At 36.2% G+C, this 23,710-nt stretch overlaps 1 protein-coding gene across 4 annotated transcripts in view; it reads right to left on the bottom strand.

Moving 5' to 3' along the window:
- GABRA2 (gamma-aminobutyric acid type A receptor subunit alpha2) overlaps positions 1 to 23,710 on the bottom strand; it is a 115,156-nt gene that overhangs the window by 50,290 nt on the left and 41,156 nt on the right. For all 4 annotated transcript variants that reach the window (XM_082464286.1, XM_082464288.1, XM_082464285.1 and 1 more), the window contains 2 exons: positions 17,598 to 17,665; positions 323 to 543 (listed from right to left, as the gene is read on the bottom strand). In XM_082464286.1, the coding sequence (XP_082320412.1) occupies positions 323 to 543; positions 17,598 to 17,665 (289 nt within the window). The remainder of the gene's footprint in view (positions 1 to 322; positions 544 to 17,597; positions 17,666 to 23,710) is intronic.

Below are 23,710 nucleotides of genomic sequence, written 5' to 3'. Positions count from 1 at the left end.
ATGTGCTTGTATAAAGAAAAATTTAAATCATACTATTAAAGTTGTACTTAACTAAAATGTAGTATGAAAAGTAAACTGCCAAAAAAAAAAATCAGTTCTTAACAGCTAAGGCAATTTTTAAGCTTTAACACACTAAGATGAGTGTCAAACTCATAACCTTTATTTTTTAAATATCAAAGCATTTATAAAGCATATTCTGGTTACCTCAATAATCTGTTATGAAAATGTTCAACTTGCTAATACTTGACAGCTAGGTTGGCTGGTTGGTTAATACGCAGATTCCTCAGTATTTAAAGGCAACATATCAAACCTGAACACATACCTCATTGTGTATAGCAGAGTCCCATCGTCCTGGATTCGAAGAAGCTTGTTTGGCATTGTCATATTATGTGCTACTGATTTTTTCCCGTTGTGGAAGAAGGTATCTGGCGTCCAGATTTTGCTGGCCATTAAATTGTTAAGTCGGAGGATGTTCATAGGACCTTTAAATTTTAACCGTTCATCTTTCCATTTTTGTCGAAAGAAAACATCTATTGTATATTCCTGAAATATAAAATAGAATTCTTTTGAAAATAATAAATGTTTTAGATACAAAGACACTATAAAATTTCAACAAAAACAATAATATAAATAGTTTAAGAAGAGAGAAAGCTATTTTGAGAAGTGAATTTTGAAAGATCATTCCTTTATCTTATCAATAAATGTTGCCATTTACAATGGGATAAAGCATGTGTATTTGCACAATCAGCTACATATTATTATGAAAAGAAAACAAGAAATTTACTTTCTCTGGTGTCTTTCAGTTGAACAAGGTCTTAGGCAAACTTCTTTACTACATTGTATAGTTTAGAACCACTCGGAAAGGGGACATGCTTGGGCAGGGTCTGGGTGGATTGTCCCAAATCATTTATCTCAAGAATGAATAAGGAGGCAAGCAGGCAGCCTGATTCTCAGTAGAAAAAAAAAAAAAAAAAAAAAGAAAGGAAAAGAAACAACTATTAAACACACACACTGTGGGATCTATATGACATCTCCTGTTGCCAAAGAAACTATAAAAAAAAAAATCTTATTGCTTTCTTAATCCTAAAAAAATGGTGAGATGTCATACTGTTAACAAGAATGTATTAGGGGAAGATGATTTCAATAAAGTTTATTTAATGAAATTGTAATAAAATACTTTGACAAGGTATTAGAATACTTAAAATATGAATATTTTGCAAACAAACACCCTCAGGTTAAAATGTACTTTTAAATATTCATACAGACCAGCTAGTGATCAATTCCCCTGTTATCATCCTCCAATAAGTTAAAAGTTGGTTTATGCAATCTCTCTCTCTCTCTCTCACCCCCTCTCTCTTTTCTTGTTCCCCACCTCCCCTCTTTTTTCATTCTCTCTCTGTCTTTCTTAGGATAAGAGAATGTATACATTTTAGACGAGATGCACAATTCACAATTATGATCGATACTGACAATTTTTGGATATTAATAATTTTGGTCAGTGTATGTTTGTGCAGACACTTCCATGATAAATAACTAAAATGTTCATTTATGCACCTGAGATTGGAAATTCAGAAACTGTCCTTTGTGCATAAAGCCATAGCCATCACGTTTGTTTGAAAATAAACACCTTATCAACTGGCAATTTCACTCAACTAAAATTATGTGTTTAAAAAAGGACATTAAAAAGGCCACATACTTATGACAATAACAAGTCATTTATACAAACCTTACTCAAGTAAATGAAAGTAATTGATTCCCAGCGATCCCTCAAAAGTTCAGTGGATGAAGATAACAAGAAATGGCCACAGGTAATGATATATGAACAGGAAGTAAAGAGTGGCTCTGGGCTCCTAATCCTTAGAAGAAAATAGCATCATCTAATCCACCCTCACTCTCTGTGGTTCACTCTTTTTTTTTTTAAGTTCAATTCTATATAAGTGCAACTAAATTTTTTTTAAAAAGCTGGATTAAGAGATGAGTTTTTGCTATCTGACAAATTTTTATGCAAATGTTTCTTCCAACTGTGGTTCTCCCAAATCCAAGCCTGATGTGAACACATTGGACATTTACTTGTTCAGGCAAACTGAATATATTTTACAACTTTCTGTACAACTTCAAATTCAATTTTTCCATTTCTATAAAATTATGGGATGTTTTATCTGTCATCATGTGACTCCAATGAAAGTTACATGGGTCTAATATCGGGGGGCAGGTTGGTTATAAGTTAGTAAGTATAACTGTAATCAACTGTATGGTACCTCAATTAAGTGAGGGCCCATGAGCAGAAGCAAGATTATCAGCTTAGAGCAGTAGCTAACAAAGTGGGGTATGTACATCCATTCGGGTGTAGGAAGAAAATATTAGAATCTTTATGTTTATATAGAATTCTTAGCTAAATATAAGAAGTAAATTAAGCTTTGCTAATAGTATATGGAATGATATTGGCACTCTCACTATGTCCATAAGTAGTAGATGATGGTCATGCATGAAAGGCATGCTATGGGAAGAGAAGAAGCCACAACAGGGAATGGTCAAGTGATGCTGAATTCATTTGCATTCAGTGTACTGTGATTTGTACTCAGGTGAATTTTCAAGTTATAATAACTAGTTTTGATTAAACTAACTCTAGTGAAAATAGGCAATTGACTTAAAAATTATTGCTAAATGATACCATGGATTGAAGAAAACACTAATAATTACACAAGCACAAGTGAAAAATAAGAAAAGGGATATCACTTCTATGCCTAATATGAGTTCTTCATTAGCCACATAAAGAATGATGAACTAATCAACTCTACAAAGAAATATGCAAAAGCAAATTCATAATTTTCAATAAGGCTACTTAAAATATGGGTTTATACCGGCTACATTTAATGATGAGCTTCATCTGAAGCACATGTTGTACCATGAAATACTGGTTAATGATAGCATAAGGACATTGCAAATAGTAAGTTGTTTTGAAAACCAAATATCCAGAACATGAAGATGAACATCTAAACTTGGTGGATGGGCTTTTAAAAAATTGGCATGATGGTTCAGTAATCAGTAGCCAATGATGCACTTCTTAAATTTGAATTTGCATATCTTTTTCATCTATGGCAATCATTAAGACAAGTATTAAAATAATATAAATTTAGAATCATACTTTTGATTGCTATATTATAAAATATTAAAGAAAGATATTTAGAAATAATAAAGCACAATTTAAACATATTAAATGCTAAAATATTCTCAGGAATAGAAATCTTAAGTATGAGTAAAAATAAATCTATTTTAATAATGACACAATAATTATTCCTGAAAATAATATGTATTTTAACTTTATCTCATTCCAGTTTCTGCTTTTTTGCTTCTCAGAATACCTCAATATATTAGTACAAAAGCATATAGATACATAAACAAATAAATACAGTTGATTCACTAGTTTTTGTGGTTTTGCTTTCAAGATTAAAATAGCAGGGAAAGGAGACATTTCAATCAAATAATATTCATTTCATATCCACTAAGTTACTACAGGATTTCCAGACAGATTATTTGCATGTGATTCTTTTAAATGCATATATAACACACATTCTCAGTACTTGAAAAGAATATTTTTGAAAGGTTTCCTAAAATAACACTCAAGTTTGTCATGAGTATATACTAATATAGTAATTACTTGATTTGTGTGTTACAAGAAAATTGCCAGAAACTACAAAACAATGCAACTTCTTCATACAAATAAGACTTAGTCCCTTGAACCGAGGTTCTAAAAGAAATAAATAATACCAAGATCAACTATAAAATCACTCAGAGAATACACAAACAACTAAGGAGCACATTTAGAAAGAAACAAAAAAAATTCATAAGGACTTATCAGCATGCAGCTATCCTCTGGCCTGTGTATAGGACACATGAGGCTGTTAACTGAGACTGAAAAGTTGACGAATCCATACACTTCAAGATGTGAAAAACTCTTTATGGGAAATTTAATCCAACTTCTCCTTTTTATAGATGGGATTATAGATAAATGTAGTGACTGCCCTATTTCCAAGCTTGTAAGGGGCAGAACCCAGACAAGGATGTGATTTCCAGCCTAATGTCTTTACTACCACTAAGTGTTATTTCCATAAAATGTATTGCTAACAAGGAAATCACTCTCTATTGCACAGTTTATTGAATAAACATGATTTCAAGGACACATTAATTTAGTGAAGACAGCATATTTTTTAGTGCCTGGCTACAGTAATTATAAGTCAGTGCTTGTAGCCAATTTCTGAAGAATTATATCTACTCACTAAAACATAACCAAATTGCAGGACTGCTCTTGGAGTAATTTCTCATTTACTTTGATTTACTGAGTGTATTTTTCTTAATTTTTTAATTTAATTTAATTTTATTTTGGCTGTGCCGTGCGGCCTGTGGGATCTTAGTTCCCTGACCAGGGATTGAACCCGAGCCCTCAGCAGTGAAAGCTCAGAGCCCTCACCACTGGACCGCCAGGGAATTCCCTACTGAGTGTATTTTAAAGTACCAGAATTTATTTCATTATACCCTTTTGCTTTTAAAGGTTAGTCTCCTCTGAGTAAGTTCCTATCAGTGTGTTTCTTCAATAATGAAGAAAAATGTGGTTTATGAAGCATGTATGTAGCAACTGAAGAAATAACACCCTGAGACTGTACAAGAATGGGTAAGATCTAACACTTTCAGTTGGTACTCAAAGGGGTGTGAACCAGGAATTTAGCCCAGTATTAGCATTGCAAAAATTGCAACACGTGAAAAGCTTAAGAACAGATCAGCAGTGTCAGTAAACCCAATTAGTGCAGTTCATAAAATCTTATTATGCAAAGACGCTCGCACAAACAGACTGCAGAGCACCACAGCTACTGCATGTTCAGACTGTTGTGCAGGCACGATGCCTGGGCTTTCTCTTTGGAACTAGATGCCTGGCAGGTTTACAAACAAATTAGAAACTGATACTAAAGGTTCAGATTCTAACAGAAAATTATTAAAATATATCTAATCAAAATACTTAAAATGATTCATAGAATATGTTAATTGCAATTCACTTTGATACAATTTATTATTTAAAATTCATAATAACCTTATTAAATATAGAGAACTCTTCCCATTTCACATATTCATTAAAAACAAAAAGAGAGAAAGCCAAAATTTGAACTCAAACCTTATGTTTCCCAACATCATGTTCTTTCATTGTACCATATGTAAAAACAATCTTTGGAGGTGGGACATTAAAGGGAAATTTCCTTCTTTATAGACTAAAAAATAGACACTAGTCATGTATTATGGAAAGTTGCAGGCTGAGACTGAAGTTTTGGAATCTCTGTCAAAGTCTTCTTTCCACATTTAAAACTGACTCAAACACAAGATTGAAGGATAACAGCAATAATAATAAGTTGAGTAATGTGAAATAGATGTTAGGTGCATGCAATCGTAAGTCAGATAGAATAGGGTACTGGACCTTTAGCAGGTCACTTAATCTCTCTTTATTTCAGCTGACGTATCTGTAAAATGGTGATAATTATACAACTTACTTCCTTTAAGGATGAAGTGGTATAATACATGTAAAGTTCTTAGAAACAATTTGGACATCAAAGAAGGTAGCCTGGTATGAATCACCTTCAAAGCGTCCTTCTCCCCCCATTTTCCATACTCAAGAAAAACGTGGCCTGGCAAGAGAGGGACATCCAGAAGCAAAAGGGCACACAGTAAAGTGCCAGGGGCAGGAGCTAAGTAGGATGCCACAAGAGGTCCATGAAAGAATAAGCCAGCTGTGCTTTTGGCGTTTTGGATAATAAAGAGGTCATTGAGAAGAAATCACAAGTGTGCCCCATGAGAGGTCCTGTATTTATCTACCGGCCATTCAAATGTCATTGATTGCCAAGAGAGAACCACCAACAGAATAAGCGAAGTAAAAAGGAATATCCCCCCCCCCTTTTTATAATCTCCCTTTTTCTTGCCTCAACTCTGGAAGACCCAGAAAGAGAAGAGGAAGAGTAGATCATGGCCTCTCACCCACTGTGTACCTCTTACCTGTGACCACGGCTAAGAAAAGGAGAGAAGCTCTAAATGGCATACGAGATTGAAGTTAAAATTGGACTGGACTGGGCCCTTTGATATTTGAAAGTGAGCAGAAAGCTACAAGATGCACCCCAGATATTGTCACGATATGGCAAAAGAAGATCCAAAGAGTGAAATGCTGCTGAGTTTGATCAGTTGAATTTCTAAAGCCCTTGGGATGAAGCCCAAATGCTTTCTCACAGCCTCCAAAGCCCTGCAATGACCCCTCCCTCCCTTACCTCTCTAGTCTCATGCTTAGCAATTCTCCATATATGCTGCTTATAGTAATAGTGATACTGCAGGGCCTCTGACGTGTCATGCTTCACCTTACTACCCAAACTCATTGATCTCCCTTGCAGTCACTCTTCCCTGTCAACCCCTACATTTGGCAACTTTTACTCCACATTGAGAACAAGTACAAAGACCACCTTCGTCAATGTATCAACAGTATCTAGCTGCCCAGAACATAGGAAAAAAGCAATAATTAGTCCATGAATAAATGAATGAGAGGAGCCACTGGAAATTAAATATAGTAACAAGGATTCTGGGCCATAACAGCTCAAATGGTGCACAAGGAGAAAGGCATCAGCAGAGGTAGATGGTAGAAAAGCTCTCAGATATCTTATCTCAGTCCCCTGCATGCAATACCCTAATCCTTAAATTCACAAGTGTGAAGTGTATATGTTTATGTGTGTGTGTGTCTGTGTAACTATATTAAACTAATCACAGTAGGCTTTTCTTTTATATAATATTTATTTTTTAAAATATATTGACACACATAAAAAAGTCAGGCTATGATAAGATCTATGGTAACAGAAATCTACTATGTTTTAAGTTTTATTTGGAGATGCTTTTATGGTGTTTTGGGGCATTTGGCTATAAGGCCCTTCATGATCTGATTCTAAGTTATTTTCTAGCTTCATCTCCCCCAAAACCTGTAAGAGTATTCTAGGCTGCAGTCACATTGAACTTTTACATTTTACTAAATTCAACAAGCTCTTTCACTTTGTGCTAAAACACTTTTCCCATTACATAGCTAGCCAGTCCTTGTTTGTCCTCCACTATCTTCTTTTCCTAGAAACCTTCTCAGATATAAATATTCTCTACCCACATCTCCTCTGCCACCATATTAATCCATAAATACTTCAATAAAAACATGACCACACTGTTTTAAAGTTGATGTTTTTTTTTTTTTTCTTAGCTGTTCCCCCACGACACTGTGAACAACATGAGGGCAGCTCCCGACACTGTGACAGACACAGAGTATGTACTTAGCAAATCTGGTTGAAAAGAACAAACACAACGCATGCCTTCTAGTAGCTGACGGCGGTAAAGAAGGAAAACGTGTTCCAATTTTTATAATCTAGCGTGCAAAGTCATACAAACGTGTGAAAGCCATGTGGTGGAGCACGGAGACAAGAAGGACTGACTCTACTTGGAGTAGCCTAGAAAAACATCAAGGAAGATGAAATGGAGCTTGGCTTTGAGTAAATGAAAGCTCTGCAGTTGGCCAAGGAGGAGGGTAGGTATAACAAGAACAGGGGAAAACATTTGCAAGGCCAGAGAGTTGTTAAAGATAATGGCAGGTTCCAAGAACAGTGAGAAGTTCAACGCAATCTTTAAAAATAAAAGCCTGTCTGATAGTTATAATGCCTTGCAGCTACTGCCCCCCGCCTTGCCTTCTCTCCTCGACCACACTGCTTAAAAATGTTGCCGCCACTCTTTCTCCATTTCCTCACCTCCCACATGCCTCAGCCCACTGCAATCTGGTTGCTTTTACCACGACCAACAAATATCTCCTTGTTCTTAATCTAATGACACATTTAAATCCTTTTCTTGGCTTTACCATAATATATGACACCGTTGTTTTCTCCCTACTTTTGTAATGCTCTCCTGCATTGGCACTAAAACCACATTCTCCTGGTGTTGTAGTTAACTCTCGGGAAAATGCTCATCATGGGACCTGAGACCTCCTGTGTCTGACAATAATCTACACGTAATGGTGTCTCCTGGAGAATGTATGGGAGTAACACCGGTGGATGGTTTCTATTATTCCTCCTCAAGGCATACAAGCTCTGCATAGTTTTCCCCAAAAGACAGGTCCCACCCTTGTAACCTGGGGAAAGAACTTGCAACTCTTGCAATTTTTATTTTAAAAATCACTTCATGTTCAGAAATCCTAGCTGTGTGTTATTTAGTTTTTACAAAAGAATGGGCGAGTGGTAAGGAATGCCTTCCCCTGAGGCAGCCAAGTGAGCTATGACTAGATATATGTAATTCCTACAAGCCTCCCTCCTGCAGAAAGGTAATGGATTGGGTCAAACTAGTTAAACTACCTTTATCTGCACTCTTTTCTGGAACTATTACCCCACTCCGTAGGTGAGATTTCACTGTGGGCAAAACCTATGGGTTCATCCCATTACTAAATGAATCATACTTCCTTCAGGATACAGAATCCTACCTGGACAGAGGGCCATAAATTATACAGATACCTGACTACTGAACATTGTTGCATCTGATAAGGAGGGAAAGGCAGTGGTCTCTGATGTTTGTTCTTAAGGATCAGAGCACAGTCTGGTCACGGAAGGGAATGCACCTCCATTTGGACAGACATCCACGGTTGCTCCTTCTCAGATTCTTCTGCAATCTTTTTTATCCTCTTCTAGTCTAGAGGTTCTGTCAGGGTATGATTACCATCTCACCCTAATCTCTTTCCTTGCACAAGTCATGTATGCCTTCAACTACCATCAGATGGCTCCCAAGCCATCTGCATTCTAAGTTCTCTTGAGCTCCAAGTCTATTCCTGCTACCTAGACATCTCCAATTAAATCTCTCACAAAGACCCCAACTCAATACGTCCAAAACGTAAATACTCATCCCCTAGACACCAAACCAAAAGCAAACAAAACTTTTCTTCCTGTGTTCCATATCCCAGTGAATGGTACCACCGTCCACCCAATGCCCCCAAGCCTTCATACTATACATCTCCTTCAACCTCTACTTCCAACAGATCACAAAGGCTTATCATTTCTATCACATCTTTTAAATCTTTTCAGTTCTTTCTTTCAGGGTAGTAGTACTTCTACCCTGACCCAGTCTACAATCATTTCTTGACTGGCATATATCAGCTTTCAAACAGTTTTTTCCTTTCCTTGTCCTCTAATATAAATTATTGGATTGCAGAAAATCTGACTCTTCACATTCCTTCTGTGTTACCCCAATCGTCCACCAATCCTGTGATGGTTTTTGGCTGCCCTCAGCATAAAGTCAAATACCTCAACCCTGTTAAAAGGCAGACTGTCATGCCCCACAATGAGCAATTATGATTCCACAGATCGCAGAAGGAACCTAGGAAATCACTTTTTAAATAAATACTCCAACTGATCCCAACACAAGTGTCTATGATTCTCATTTTGAGGAACATTATTAAAAATTCTAGGAGGGTGCTGAAAAATATGGGCTGAATATTAGCTAAGTCTAATTCCTATCCTTCCAAAATATCAATAACTGTCCAGTTATTAACTTCTACATTCTGACTTTAAAGTGAGGAAACATTATTAGTTTATCTTTGATATATAGTATTTGCTGTGTTCACAGCAGGTTTCTTTATCTAGATACATTTACAAATGGCAACTTCTGATAAGGGTTGACAGCTTAAACCCAGTGTTAATTTTCGGCCAAATATCAAGATCTAATAATTCTCTAAAGCTCCCTATGATGTTAACTACTGAACTATATAATATCCCAATAGCTTCTGGGGTTTCTAAGAGTTAATGCACTCTGTGTTTTCATAAGATAGACAAGTATTAACTAAGGGGATTGATATGATCAATAAACCAAGGTCACCACTTACCTGGCTGCCTGCTTCTTAATAGCCTAATGGTAAACTCTAGATCAGAAATTTTGAGATGACTTCAAAGTGTTCATCGTTCAAGATCTAACCCTAACACTTAGCAGTGCAAGAGATAACCATTTGGGCTGAGGTTCTTAGTCTAGGTTTCAGTGCAATAGTTGGTGGCTATACCACTTATGTCTGAAGAATATGCTCACCCAGTGAAAATGCTTACTAGAATGGGAAAAGACACCCTATATAGAACAAATAAAAAAGTAAAAAATACACACAGAAGAGCTATAAATTGCTTAAATGTGCAGTTAGCTACTACCAACTTTGTCAATTAGCTGTTAGTACATCCCCAAGTTTACCTTCCTACTCATGAATTTTTTTAAATGTTGAAATTTTAAAGAAAAAACTGTACTTAATTGCAAGCGCTGTAATTAGAATCTTTAATTATAATTTAGATCTGCAACTTTCTTTGGACAATTACACTAGTTAATGACTCTGAGACAGCAGTGTGTGTGTGTGTGTGTGTGTTTGCTCTTTTGCTTCTTAATTCTTTTTGCTAGGCTGCTTTTTCCTCTCAGGCTAATGTCATAACAAATCTACATCACTGACCTGCAGAGAAGGACTTAGGAGTTTAAGTCTTGCTACTGAGTATGCACACTGCATAGAAATAAGGGTATTAGCTAAGCTACCAAAAGTGAAATCAAATTTATTCTTTACTGTTTTCCCACTAACAAATTGCTTCTGTAAGACATGAATTAGATATCTTCATAGTCACTTTTACGTATGGGTAATAATAATGTGGGTGTCTTGTACCTCTGCATCATACTAAATTTCTTTCTCTTTAGAGTCGCACATATAAGTTTCATTTCTTGACCTGGCCATCCATACTAACATATATTCAAACTTTTCCTCATTATTTGTTTTGCTTTCCAACAAAAGTAATATCAAGATTGGACATCACTCCATGTGAGCACCGTGAGGTCCAAGTCATTTCTCTTCACAAAATGTATGCATGTTTTTAAATTGAGCTCTGTCTTCCCTAATATATTTATAATATGAGTAAGTGTGTGTGTTCGTGTGTGTCTGTGTTACACGTGTATATAAATTACTCAGCTTTCATTTTCTTCTCTAGATTTGGACACATATCAAACAGCAGCTGTTGCATGGTCAAACTACCCCTTGACTCTCCCTCAAAATCCTCCTCATGGCGCACATTATTATGTACACCTATTATTAGTGAATTGCCTCTCAGCTCCAAGTCCACCCTCCTTTCCCCTTCTTTGTGACACAGGAGAAGGGCTCTGTAAACAGTGCTCGTTCACCAGCTCACACAATGTCAGGCTTGGCCATTAGCAGGTGCTGGAGGGATACTGCTACGTCACAGCAAGGGAAGAGGGCTTTGCTTTCCGGTTCTCCTCCTGGTTCAGGTGCACTGTCATTCTCTGACACAGCTTCAGAGGACTGCCGGGCTGTGAGTTGTCAGCCAGCAGGCAGGATATTCCTCTGACCAGCTTCAGCAGGTACCCTCATATGTTTCTTCACCAGCAGGAGGTGCATACTCCTCTAACCATAAGGTCCTCTCCAGTGAGCTCTAAGCCTTGGCCTTAGGGGAAGGACTCCTTTACAAGTCCTGAGTTCCTTCCTTGTTCATGATGCTTCACCCCACAAGCAGATGCTGCCCTCTGCGTCTGCTAAATCTATATTGCTTAGAGTCTTCTTTGACATTTTTATTTAGCCATCTTGTACTAATCTACAATTCATTCTATGAGATTTTCCCTGTTCTAATTACCGTTACGGATCCTTTCCTCTAACTGGACTCTGATGATAGAGTAAGTAACCCAGTTAGTGGTCTTGCAATTAACTAGACTCCCCCCAACCCAACTATTGGTAAGACTGAGTAAACAAGGTGCATAAAGATGGAAATAAAGTAGAAAATTTGACATGACCAAAGAGAATTCTATAGGACTATGTTAGGCTAGGTGATTCAAAGAAAATGTGTATTAGGAAAAAACGTCTAGGGCCTTCAAGCATCTCAAGAGCCTAAGAGATGTTAAATATGTATTTCATTTTAGGGAATTTCTCAATATACAAGTGCATGTGCTCACATACATACACACACATAATCCAAAATACATAAAGAAAACTAAAAAAATAAAAATAAGTGATTTTTTAATATCTAAATGTTGCCAAACACAATTCTACTCAACTCAATTCAACCTATATGGTTTGGAATATGAGTGCATTTTCATATTTAATATAATGTGTGGTAGTGTCCCCCAAAATAAGAAAGCCTATCTTGAGGCTGTTAAACTTTCTTTAAATTCTTGGGCTAAAGTCACTGAAGACACCAACATTCTGAATTCAGTTCACAGATGAGTTTAAATTTGCTCTATTGCCAACGACTATACACCTAACATGAGCTCCCACCTTTTTATTTTTATATATTTATTTTTGCATATGGCTTATTAATATTTATTTCAAAATGACAGCAGCAGACAGGACACACAACTGCTAGACGCATTATTGCCTGATCGTGACTGCTTCACTCAGACAAGGTCCTGTCCCAGTTCTGGGACTTGTCCTTAACCTTGAGTGTTCAGCTTCACACATCAGCATTCCCTGCTCTGGGCTGCAACTTGACATCTGTGGATTCCTTATGCTAAGCTTTAATTCTTGCAGGAGAATTATAATGCTTTTTCCCATTTTCTTATTTGATTTTTCCCAGAATTTAGGATTTGTAAAAATATATAAATTTCCCATCAAATGCCTGCATGAAATTCCTACATGGAAACACTAACTAAACGATCACAGTTTCTTTTTATTTTCCTTTTAAAAAAAAATTCAGCTTTATTGAAGTATAATTGACGAAAAAGTTTTAAGGTATTTGAAGCAATCATAGTGGTAATTTGATATACATAGTGAAAGGATTCCCTCTGTCTAGTTAATTAACATATCCATCGCCTTATATCTATTTATTTATTATTTGTTTGGTTTTGGCAAGAACATTTAAATTCTACTCTCTTAGTGAATTTCAATTATACAATACAGTGTTATCCACTATAGTCACCATGCCTTACATTAGATCCTCAGACCTTATTCATCTTGTAGCTGAAAGTTTATACCTTTCACCGACCTTTCCCTATTTTCCCCACCCTTCAGCAGCTGGCAACCACTTATCTACCCTCTCTCTTTATGACTTTTTTATTCCACATGTCAGTGATACAATGCAATATTTGTCTGGTTTATTCACTTAACATAATACCCTTGAGGTCCATCCATGTTGTCAAAAATGCCGGGATTTCGCTCTTTCTCATGTGATATATATATCACATCATATTTCCATATCTTGGCATTGTGGAAAATGGTGAATAAAAAAAGGAGTGCAGGGAATTCCCTGGCGGTCCAGTGGTTAGGACTCGGTGCTTTCACTTCGGGGGGTCCAGGTTCAATCCCTTGTGTCGGGGAACTAAAGATCCCACAAGCTATGCAGCACGGCCAAAAAAAAAAAAAAAAAAAAAAAACAGTAGTGTAGATTTCTCTTGGGGATCCTATTTTCATTTTGAATATATATACCAGAAGTGGATTACTGAATAATATGATAGTTCTATTTTTAACTTTTTGAGAAACCTCCATACTGTTTTCTATACTGATGACACCAATTTACATGGCTGCTAACTGCACAAAGGTCCCCTTTTCTCCACATCATTGACAACATTTATCTCTTGCCTTTTTTTAAAACTATTTTTATTGAGGTGTAGTTGATGTACAATATTATATGTTTCAGGTATACAACATAGTGATTCACAGTTTTAAATGTATACTCCATTTATAGTTATTATAAAATATTGGCTATAATCCTGTGATGTGCTCTATAATATATCCTTGTAGCTTATTTATTTTAAACATAGTAGTTTGTACTTCTTAATCTTGTGCCCCTATCTTGCCCCTCCTCCCTTCCCTCTCCCCACCAGTAACCACTAGTTTGTTCACTCTATCTCTGAGTCTGTTTCTTTTTTGTTATATTCACTAGTTTATTTTATTTTCTAGATTTCACATATAAGTGGATAAGTGATATCATACAGAATATCTTGTCTTTTTGTTGATAGCCATTCTAACAGGTGTGAGGAGAGATCTCATTGTGGTTTTGATTTACTTTTCCATGATGATTATTGATGTTGAGTATATTTTCATGTACCTCTTGGTCATTTGTATGTTTTCTTTGAAGAAATGTCTATTCAGTTTTTATTCCTTATTTAAATTGGATTGTGGTTTTTGTTTTTGTTTTGTTTTTTTACTATTGAGTTGTACCAGTTCTTTATATATTTTGGATGCTACTCCCTTATCAGATACATAATTTGCAAATATTTTTTCCCATTCTGTAGATTGCCTTTTCATTTTATTGATGGTTTTTTTGCTGTGCAGAAGCTTTCAGTTTGATATAGTCAGTCCTACTGGTTTATTTTTGCTATTGCTGTCAAATTTTAAAAAATCATCGCCAAGACCAATGTCAAAGAGCTTATTCCCTATATTTTCTTCTATGAGTTTTACGGTTTCAGGTGTTACATTCAGGTTAATTCAAAAGAATTCATTCAAGTTAATTCAAAAGAATTCACTCTGCAAAATGAACAAACAAAAAAACTTTAGCATTGTAACTGTTAGTATTAATATTCACTACACAAAATCTAAAACATTGAAAACTTTGATATTTTGGGGTCCTATATCATTTGCCTTTCTGTTTTGGCTGGTAATAAAACACCATAGCTAACCATATAAGAATCATAATGTATATAATAGTCTGCTAATTTTTCAATGTAGTGCTTGACAGAATTCTGACTCTCTGCACTTGACTCCACATAGAGGTTAGGTGCTCATTCTCACTGTGTCTCTAAGATAGGGAGCATTTATTAAGACAAACTTCACAGAAATATTATCTTTACTGCCAACCAATAATGTTTGGGATATACACTCTTACTAAAAATATGTCACTGTGATCTTTTCAAGTTTGTGTATACTGAAATTAACCTATGGAAAGAGGAGGATTAATATTTCAGGTCATGATATAGGATACTGCAAGGGAGAAGGAGAGTTATGTTGAAAAGTGGGAGTTTTCCTGTTGTTGCAGAATTGTAGCTAATGCCTGAAGTTGGGGGGAAAAAGCACTTAAATCTTCACATTCTAATTTGAAAGAACTTCAAAGGTCAGCAGTGTTTGGTATCAACCACCTCCCCAAAATTGGGGGTCATCACCCCTCTTCCACTTTACATCTTCAGCCATCCAGGTTAATATAAAAAAGAACTATGAGGTCAGAGAAATGGCTCTGGGTGGAAGAAAAACTGATTTTTTAGTGATAAAACCAGCATATCTGCTCCCTAAAGGAAAGGTAGGGAGGTCCCCAAAAAACGGATAATTATGGGAATGTAAATTAGTAGAGCCACTAATGAAAACAGCATGGAGGTTCTTCAAAAAACTAAAAATAGAGTTGCCATATGATACAGCCACCCCACTCCTGGGTGTATAACTGGAAAAAAACAAAAACTCTAATTTTAAAAGACACATGCGGGCTTCCCTGGTGGCACAGTGGCTGAGAATCTGCCTGCCAATGCAGGGCACACGGGTTCAAGCCCTGGTCTGGGAAGATCCCACATGCCGCGGAGCAACTGGGCCTGTGAGCCACAACTACTGAGCCTGTGCATCTGGAGCCTGTGCTCCGCAACAAGAGAGGCCACGACTGTGAGAGGCCCATGCACCGCAATGAAGAGTGGCCCCCGCTCACCACAACTAGAGAAAGCCCTTGCACAGAAACGAAGACCCAACACAGCCAAAAATAAATAAATAAATAAATAAATAAATTTATATTAAAAAAAAAAAAAAGACACATGCACTTCAGTGTTCATAGCAGCATTATTTAGAATAGCCAAGACATGGAAACAACCCAAGTGTCTGTCAATAGAAAATTGGCTTCAGAAGATGTGGTATATAAGTATACAATGGAATATTACTCAGCCATAAAAAAGAATGAAATATTGCCATTTACAGCAACATGAATGGACCTAGAGAATTTTAAACTTAATAAAGTAACTGAGACAGAGAAAAACAAATAATGTATGATATTGCTTACATATGGAATCTAAAAAATAACACAAATGAATCTGTATACAAAACAGATATAGACTCACAGACATAGAAAACAAACTTAAGGTCACCAAAGGTGGGGGGGGGCGGGGGAGGAGGGGTAAATTAGGAATATGGGATTAACAGATACAAACTACTATACATAAAATAGATAAGCTACAAAGATTTACTGTATAGCACAGGGAACTGTATTCAGTATCTTGTAATAACCTCTAATGGAAAATAATATGAAAACAAAATAACTGAATCACTATGCTGTACACCTGAAACTAACACAATATTGTAAATCAACTATATTTTGATTAAAAAAATGGCTAATATTATTAATGAGCATCTGCAAAAAAGGCAAACCTTTAGTTTTTGTGTGTTTATCCAGGTGGAAAACCTGCACACTTATCCTTCCCCTTGGGGTATCAGATAAAGGGAAGAAATTGGGAAGAGATGACATGATGGAGAAAGGCCAGGCAAAGCAGGGACAAAGGCATCTCCTCTCATTCTCATTCCCTGACCATAAGGAAGGTGGATGAAAAATAATTTCTACAAAAAAACTTCTATAATAGAGCACTGTAGATAGCAGTAGAAGTGGAAGACTGATTACTAAAATTCTTATGCTTAACCAAGGATTTATCGACGATGTATCTAGTCCACTGATTTCTAAACCAACAGACTAATTTCCCCTTCTACTGATCTCATTTTAAAGAAAAATAGGGACCAGTTCCATAGAATTCAAGAATGTTAAGATTCTAGTTTTCTTTAGATTAATTTATATGTATGAGTGTATGTATTGTATTTATGTAGCTAGGATGACAAGAAATCCACCTTACTCAATGTTAATAGAAGGTTTCCATTTGTAACACCGACCATAACCACAACCTGTAAGAAGCAGTTATCTATGGAACTGCCCCAGACGTATGGAAGTCAAGCAGGGGCCTTAATCTTTTTTTTTTTTTAAAGGTTTGCTTTTATTTATTTATTTATTTATTTATGGCTGTGTTGGGTCTTCGTTTCTGTGCGAGGGCTTTCTGTAGCTGCGGCAAGCGGGGGCCACTCTTCATCATGGTGCGTGGGCCTCTCACTACCGCGGCCTCTCCCGTTGCGGAGCAGAGGCTCCAGACGCGCAGGCTCAGTAGTTGTGGCTCACGGGCCTAGTTGCTCCGCGGCATGTGGGATCTTCCCAGACCAGGGCTCGAACCTGTGTGCCCTGCACTGGCAGGCAGACTCTCAACCACTGCGCCACCAGGGAAGCCCAGCGGCCTTAATCCTAAAGAATGGTTCTCAGTAATATAATTATTTTTATTTAAACAATTGTTTGCCACACTGCAGCTGGGTAGAAAATTTTGAAAATAATATAAAGTATAAAGGGTTAATCTGAACACTCAAGTTAGAATGGTGCACACAGCTATAAGCAGATTAACAGCCTTAACTTTCCATGTATTGGGGCAGACTAAATAGGCATGAGACAGATCCAGAATCTATAACACTAAAAGTACGTGTTTATTCTAAATTACCCCCCACACTTCCCATTATATGAAGTAAAAATACTGTTTAATGAAAAACTCACCATATCTGTATCTGAGACGGGGCCAAAACTGGTCACATAGATGTTAGTGAAGACTTCAGTAATACTGTCTGGTGTAAGAAAAAGAGATTGAATATAGATATTATATAATGAGAACCACAGGAGAGAGAAGGGGTCAAGTACATGGCATGGTTAGAAAGTTCTGTGATATTTGGGAATATTTCTTTTTTGCTTTCTTTTCAACGTTCACAACCAACAAAAATAGCTGTGTTGCTTAATTACTTCATAGGGTCTTACAATCCTAAATGCTAAATGCTTAGAAGGATTATGACATTCTTATTTGGAAACTATACCTGACTAGAGCATTTTGTTTTCAGCACACTGCTCAGAATGAATAGTTTCTCAGAAACTATCTTAAATGTACCACCAGTACGGAAAATAAAGTACAGTTAGTATTGTTACTGTTTGATACAGTCCTGTAATTGACCATTAAACCAAATATTTCAAATGGTATTTCATGATGGTAGAGACTTAGTTTGTAGATTGTAAATTAGTGTATCTTCTCAATAAAGCACAAACACATCGTTAATCATTATAAATAAACATAATTCATATTTTATAAAAAGCTTTTTCATTCAGTAACATAAAAATAAAAGCAAATAACATTCATTAATCACAAGGATTACTTCCAAACAAGCTTGCCTTTACATGTATTTAAGAATGTCTAAACCGTGAAGATTAAATTGAATTAGACTTGAAAGTTATGTAACTTACAAAGTGTAGCACAATTAACTGGATTGCTTTATTAACCAGGTGATTTAGATCTTTGATTTTAAATAAGCCAAATGGCAATGGGGGGAAAGCTCAAAGGAAAAGTTTAAAACTAAAACCCTTTCAGTGTTCTTATAAGAAAAAATTACATCATTAATTTCTACCATCATGAACTTAATGCCTTAACTGCTAAGTGTCAAATGTGTAATTCTACACAAACAATATCATGAAATATTTTAATATTATACTGAACATTAATTCACAACCATGAAAGAGCAGTAAACTGAATCTGGAATATTGTATCCACTAAAGCAAAAATAAAAAGTAAAAGGATTTTGAAATAACAGAGTAGACTGAATGCTTACTCTTAAAAGGACTTGAAATGTAATAATCTACATGAGAAATCTATGAGATAGATTCTCTGTTATCATGCCAATATATGTGTACACTGATGTACGGAAAGTTAAGGAAATGTGCCCCATGACCCACACTCCGTTGAGTAGATAGAGCCAGGTTTTAGGACCCAAGCACTCTGGCTCCTGAGCCCTCAGGGTAAACAAAGCATTGTACCACAGTCAAGAATAAATTTAAAACTAAAAGTGTTTTCTTATCAGCTACATATTTCTATTCACCACGATACTCTGTGCCAAAAGGACGCTTATGGTGTTCCAAATAAATATATTCATTCAACTTTGTTATTTTATATACTATTTTATTCCAAAAAACGGTATTCGTGAAATTTTGTTATAAAACTCATTTGAAACTCATTTATAAAGTTAATTCTCAGCTGCCACCTGCCCCCAAACACCCGCACAGGGTCTACTTCATAGCTATACAATTCGTGCAGTCACATAGGTCCCTGTGCTCAGAAAAGTCCCATGCCTGGTCTAATGTTCTGTTTTTGCTTCCTTGAAATTCTTCATTATGTTTTGCATAAAGGGCCGTGCATTTTCATCCTGGACTGGGTCTCACAAATTATGTAGCTGGTCCTGGATCTGAATTATATATGTTTTTTTCCTCTTACTCATACAAAACCAATCATGCTCTCACATTTATTCAATAAACAACTGAATAAAACTTTAGTCACTACAGATATTGATTTAAAATGTTCCAAGAGAGAGAAATTAAAATATTATGGTAGTCTTCACCCAAATAGAGGCAAATGGAATTTATTCTCCTTAATCTGGAGTTGTAAAGTTAGAAAAGAGAGATGATAAAAATACGTGAATATATTCATGCTAAGGACATGAAGAATATCCACTTACACACCAAATGGCAAGTAAAGAGTAAAGGAGAATATGATCATCCTAGTGGCTACAATGAGGTGCCAACTAAGAATCTAAAGAGAGAAAAATAAAATTACCCTCAGAGCTCTAAACAGTAAGAGAAACACCTCAAGACAGAACAGAGATATGCAAAGTTACCTTAAAGAAAATAATTTCAAAGTTTATTGACTTCATAAACACAGTTAAAGAATGTATGCATTTCAAGGAATATTCTCCTGCTATGCATGTTCAGAAAAAGTAGAGGAAAATAAAGTGTCCCTAAAACTAGAGATTATAGTGTTACAAAGGCAGTTTACACCCCTGTGAAGAAGTGAGTTGCGTACAGTCACTGGTGCTGAGAGATCCAGTAATCTGAAGTCTGGAATATTTACTGAATTTAGAGACCTGGGAGCCATTAGTAAAATAATGTGTGCAGAGGCCAGCTTGAGGGAAGTGGGAGAAGAGGAAGAGCCTAGAGTGATTTTAAACAACCTTTGAGAAGTTCGACTGTGAAGGGAAAGAGGAATCCAGCAACAAGGGAAGGTGGGGGAAAAGGGACAGTTTTTGTTTGCTTGTTTAAGGTGGAAGATAGTTAAGGATCTGGCAATGCAGATGGAAGGGACTAAGGGAGCCGCTGAATATTCAGGAGACAAGATCAGTGAAAGAGGAATATTCCTGAGTAAGCAGGTAGTACATTCATTAAAATTGATTGACAATATATACATGGAGGGAAGAAGGAGGAGGGAATAGCCTTAATTATGTCGGGGTGAGAAGACAGAAATGTTGAAATAAATGGAAGTAGGTTTTTAGGTCTAGTGGCAGGAAAGTTCCTGGAGAGGAGAGAAATTCTGAGTTACGTGCAAAATATCTGTGCATTATTTTTATTGTAATAGATGATGATTCCAAGTCAAAAATTTGATAGTATAATCATATTAAGAACATTTACAATAGTATACATCCATAGAAGACCAATGTAGCATCTGCTGCCAGTTCTTTGTCCATAGCCCCTTGACAATCATGATTCCTCTACATCAGGGGTCCCCAACCCCCGGGCCGTGGACCGGTACCGGTCTGCAGCCTGTTAGGAACTGGGCCGCACAGCAGGAGTTGAACGGCGGGTGAGCGAGCGAAGCTTCATGCTGGCAATACCACCTGCACCACCCCCTCACCAGTCCATGGAAAAACTGTCTTCCATGAAACCGGTCCCTGGTGCCAAAAAGGTTGGGGACAGCTGCTCTACATGCTGGCATGTTCTGCTGCAAGCTCCTGTGATTCTCTGCCTGAGGGCTTTTCCTGGCTGTGCAGGGCAGAGTGTAATTGCAGAAAAGTTTGTGTTCCTGGGAACAGCCATCAACCAACGACGGATGAGAGTTGGAGGAGCTATAACTCAGCTTTCTCTCCCTCTCCGTGGAGACAACTCGAAGGCATGCTCTACACCATTTCCCAGATGACTTCAGTGGGAGGAAACTGAAGCTGTCCTCAGCAGTAACCTGCTCACCGTGGTACCCTGCTTTGGCTGTCCTCCCTTCCCTGTATCACTTTGACCTCCCTCAGCTAGTGCCGCCTGATATCCCTTCCCAAATGATTGTGTATCTTAGAGTCTGCTTCTGTGAGAAACCAAAGCCAACTACAAACATCATTCACATACTCTAAGAAGAAAAAAATGATAATAATTAAGGAGTCAGGAAAGATATTAATTGTATTAAAAGATATTAATTAATTGCAGCTAACCATCCAAGCAATAAGCTATATCATCTTCACCCCTGTAATTTAGATATAACACTAATACTAATAAGGGCACACACTCATAAGATGGAGAGTAAAATCAAACTGTAAATGACATCCCTTCAAGAAGATGAGGATGCTAATAATTTTTCTCACCATATATCATAAATAGGATGTCATGCACATATTTTAAGACAAGTTAGCCATTGCTGTTTTGCTTTACTCTCTCATCAGCAACAAAGACATTTTGCTTCCTGGGATGATTTCTGTTAACACCTACATGTGCCATTTGTCATCAGTCAAGTTCAGTAAAGTCAACAAATTCTTAACCGACTTTTGTGTCTATGGCACTTAGTGTTCCCTATTAAAAGTTGAAAACTTGGAATCTGATAATATAATGTATGTTTATGTTTATCATGTGATGTCTCTTCTCTGATCAAATTTTTCTCAATGACTCTCCTTTGCCTAAAGATCAAGTTCGAAGATCACAGCATAGCACATCAGACCCTTCATGATCTTTGTCTCCTTTCCATCCTGATCCAGCGCTGTCCCACACTGTATACCTTAGCCATACTCAATTCCATGTTATTCTCCTTCATTCTTTTTCGGGCGGGGGGGCGGTGCTTTCTCTTTCCTCTATGTAAAATGCCCTCTCATTGAATCCTTGTTCTTAAAAAATAAGTTCAAATAACACTTCCTCTTTGAAGTTGTCCTTGCCATCCCTGGGTATTTAATTAGTCTTTCTGTTGGTTCCAGAAATGTTTACTTCTTCAAATGAAATAATCAAATCATATTGTAACTTCTAATGCATGAGGAGTTGTGAAATGGTTGTGTGTTTCCCCACTCTACTCACTACTCAACAGCGCCCAGGAGTTTGTTCTATGTGCATAATATGGCGCAACATAGATTATCACAGAATGATAATCACAGAAGATTATGGTCAAGGATAAGGCCATACCAATCCTGTCACACTCAAATATGAGATAAAGTATTATCTTTATACCTACGGATAACCTGCAATAAATTACATGTAGGAAAAGTATTATGATGGTAAAGTGCTGAATTACATTAAACATATATGGAAAAAAATTTAAGGCAAGGTTTTAGATTCAGATGCTAAAAGCATAAGATCATTTGCCTTTATTTCTAATAGAGTTCAGTTCTCATATTCAACAATCCAACATTTTTCATCTACAACATCCTAAAGGTAAATGCATGAAGAGCCTTGTTGGCAATATTACAAACCTTTGCTATCTTTCCCTGAATCTCTTGGATCAGCTTCAAAAAGAAATTCTGTACTTATAAAATGGAGCTAACTGATATTCTAATTTGATGATAGTATCAATTTCTTCTTAAAAATAAATTTGGCCCAAATTAGTGTAAAAGGAAAAAAGAAATCTCCTTAAGTAACTAACTTTATCACCCATCACTGGATGCTGTTTCCTGACAGTCTGTACATTGGAGAATGTTATGATTACTTTACACCTAACATGTAATTCGGAATTTTTAGAAACTTTATGTAGCAACCCTTAAATACTTGTCTTATCTGTTGAATTCCCATTGTGTGATAATAAAAGGAACTTATTACCTATTAAGCATTTACTATATGCATGGACTGGGTTAAATTTTTATATATAATTTCATGATCACCCTGTGAACTGTGCATAATTATATTCATTTTATCTCATCCAAATTCAACAGCTACTTAGACAGAGAGCTGTACTGAAACATTTTTTGTGACTTAAAAATCCCATGCTAATAACTATTTCAATAATAAAATGTCATTCAAAAACACAACCATTGGAAAAATTTTTCATTTAGTTTAAGATTATTTGGTATCTTTAGTGCCAGTATAATCACATCATATATATATTTATTACACACTTGCCATGCACCAGTCTCAAGTTACATATATGAGGAGACAAAATAATGTAGAAATAATAATAAAGAAACCTACAGTTCAGTTAAATAGTCGGTGCTGGTTTTATAAAACACGATGTCATTTCAACTTTTCATGCCATCATATACATGATGTAATATGTATATGTTACATATTAGTATGTATTATATACACCTAAATATATATATATGTATGTGTGTATATGGTTTGTTTATACATGTATTATATATTGTTGTGTGTGTATACATATATATAATAATATTTGATTTATATGTATATATTTGTGTGTATATGTATACACATACCAATATATAAATTTTGGTGTTGAACTGTCCCATATTTAAATCAAAAGCCTTATATCACTCTATCTTAAGTCTGGAACTTCTGAAGAGGGCTACATGTAGAAAGATAAATGGATGAATAAATTTTCTTTCTTTCCTCCTTTCTTTCCTCTTGTTTTTCTTCCTTCAAAAAAACGATAATTGAGGGACTGA

This window comes from Balaenoptera physalus, assembly GCF_965194825.1.
Source record: "Balaenoptera physalus genome assembly, chromosome: 5".
NCBI lineage: Eukaryota > Metazoa > Chordata > Mammalia > Artiodactyla > Balaenopteridae > Balaenoptera > Balaenoptera physalus.
Note: the sequence above shows the minus strand (reverse complement) of the source record. Positions and strands in the feature narration are given on the sequence as shown.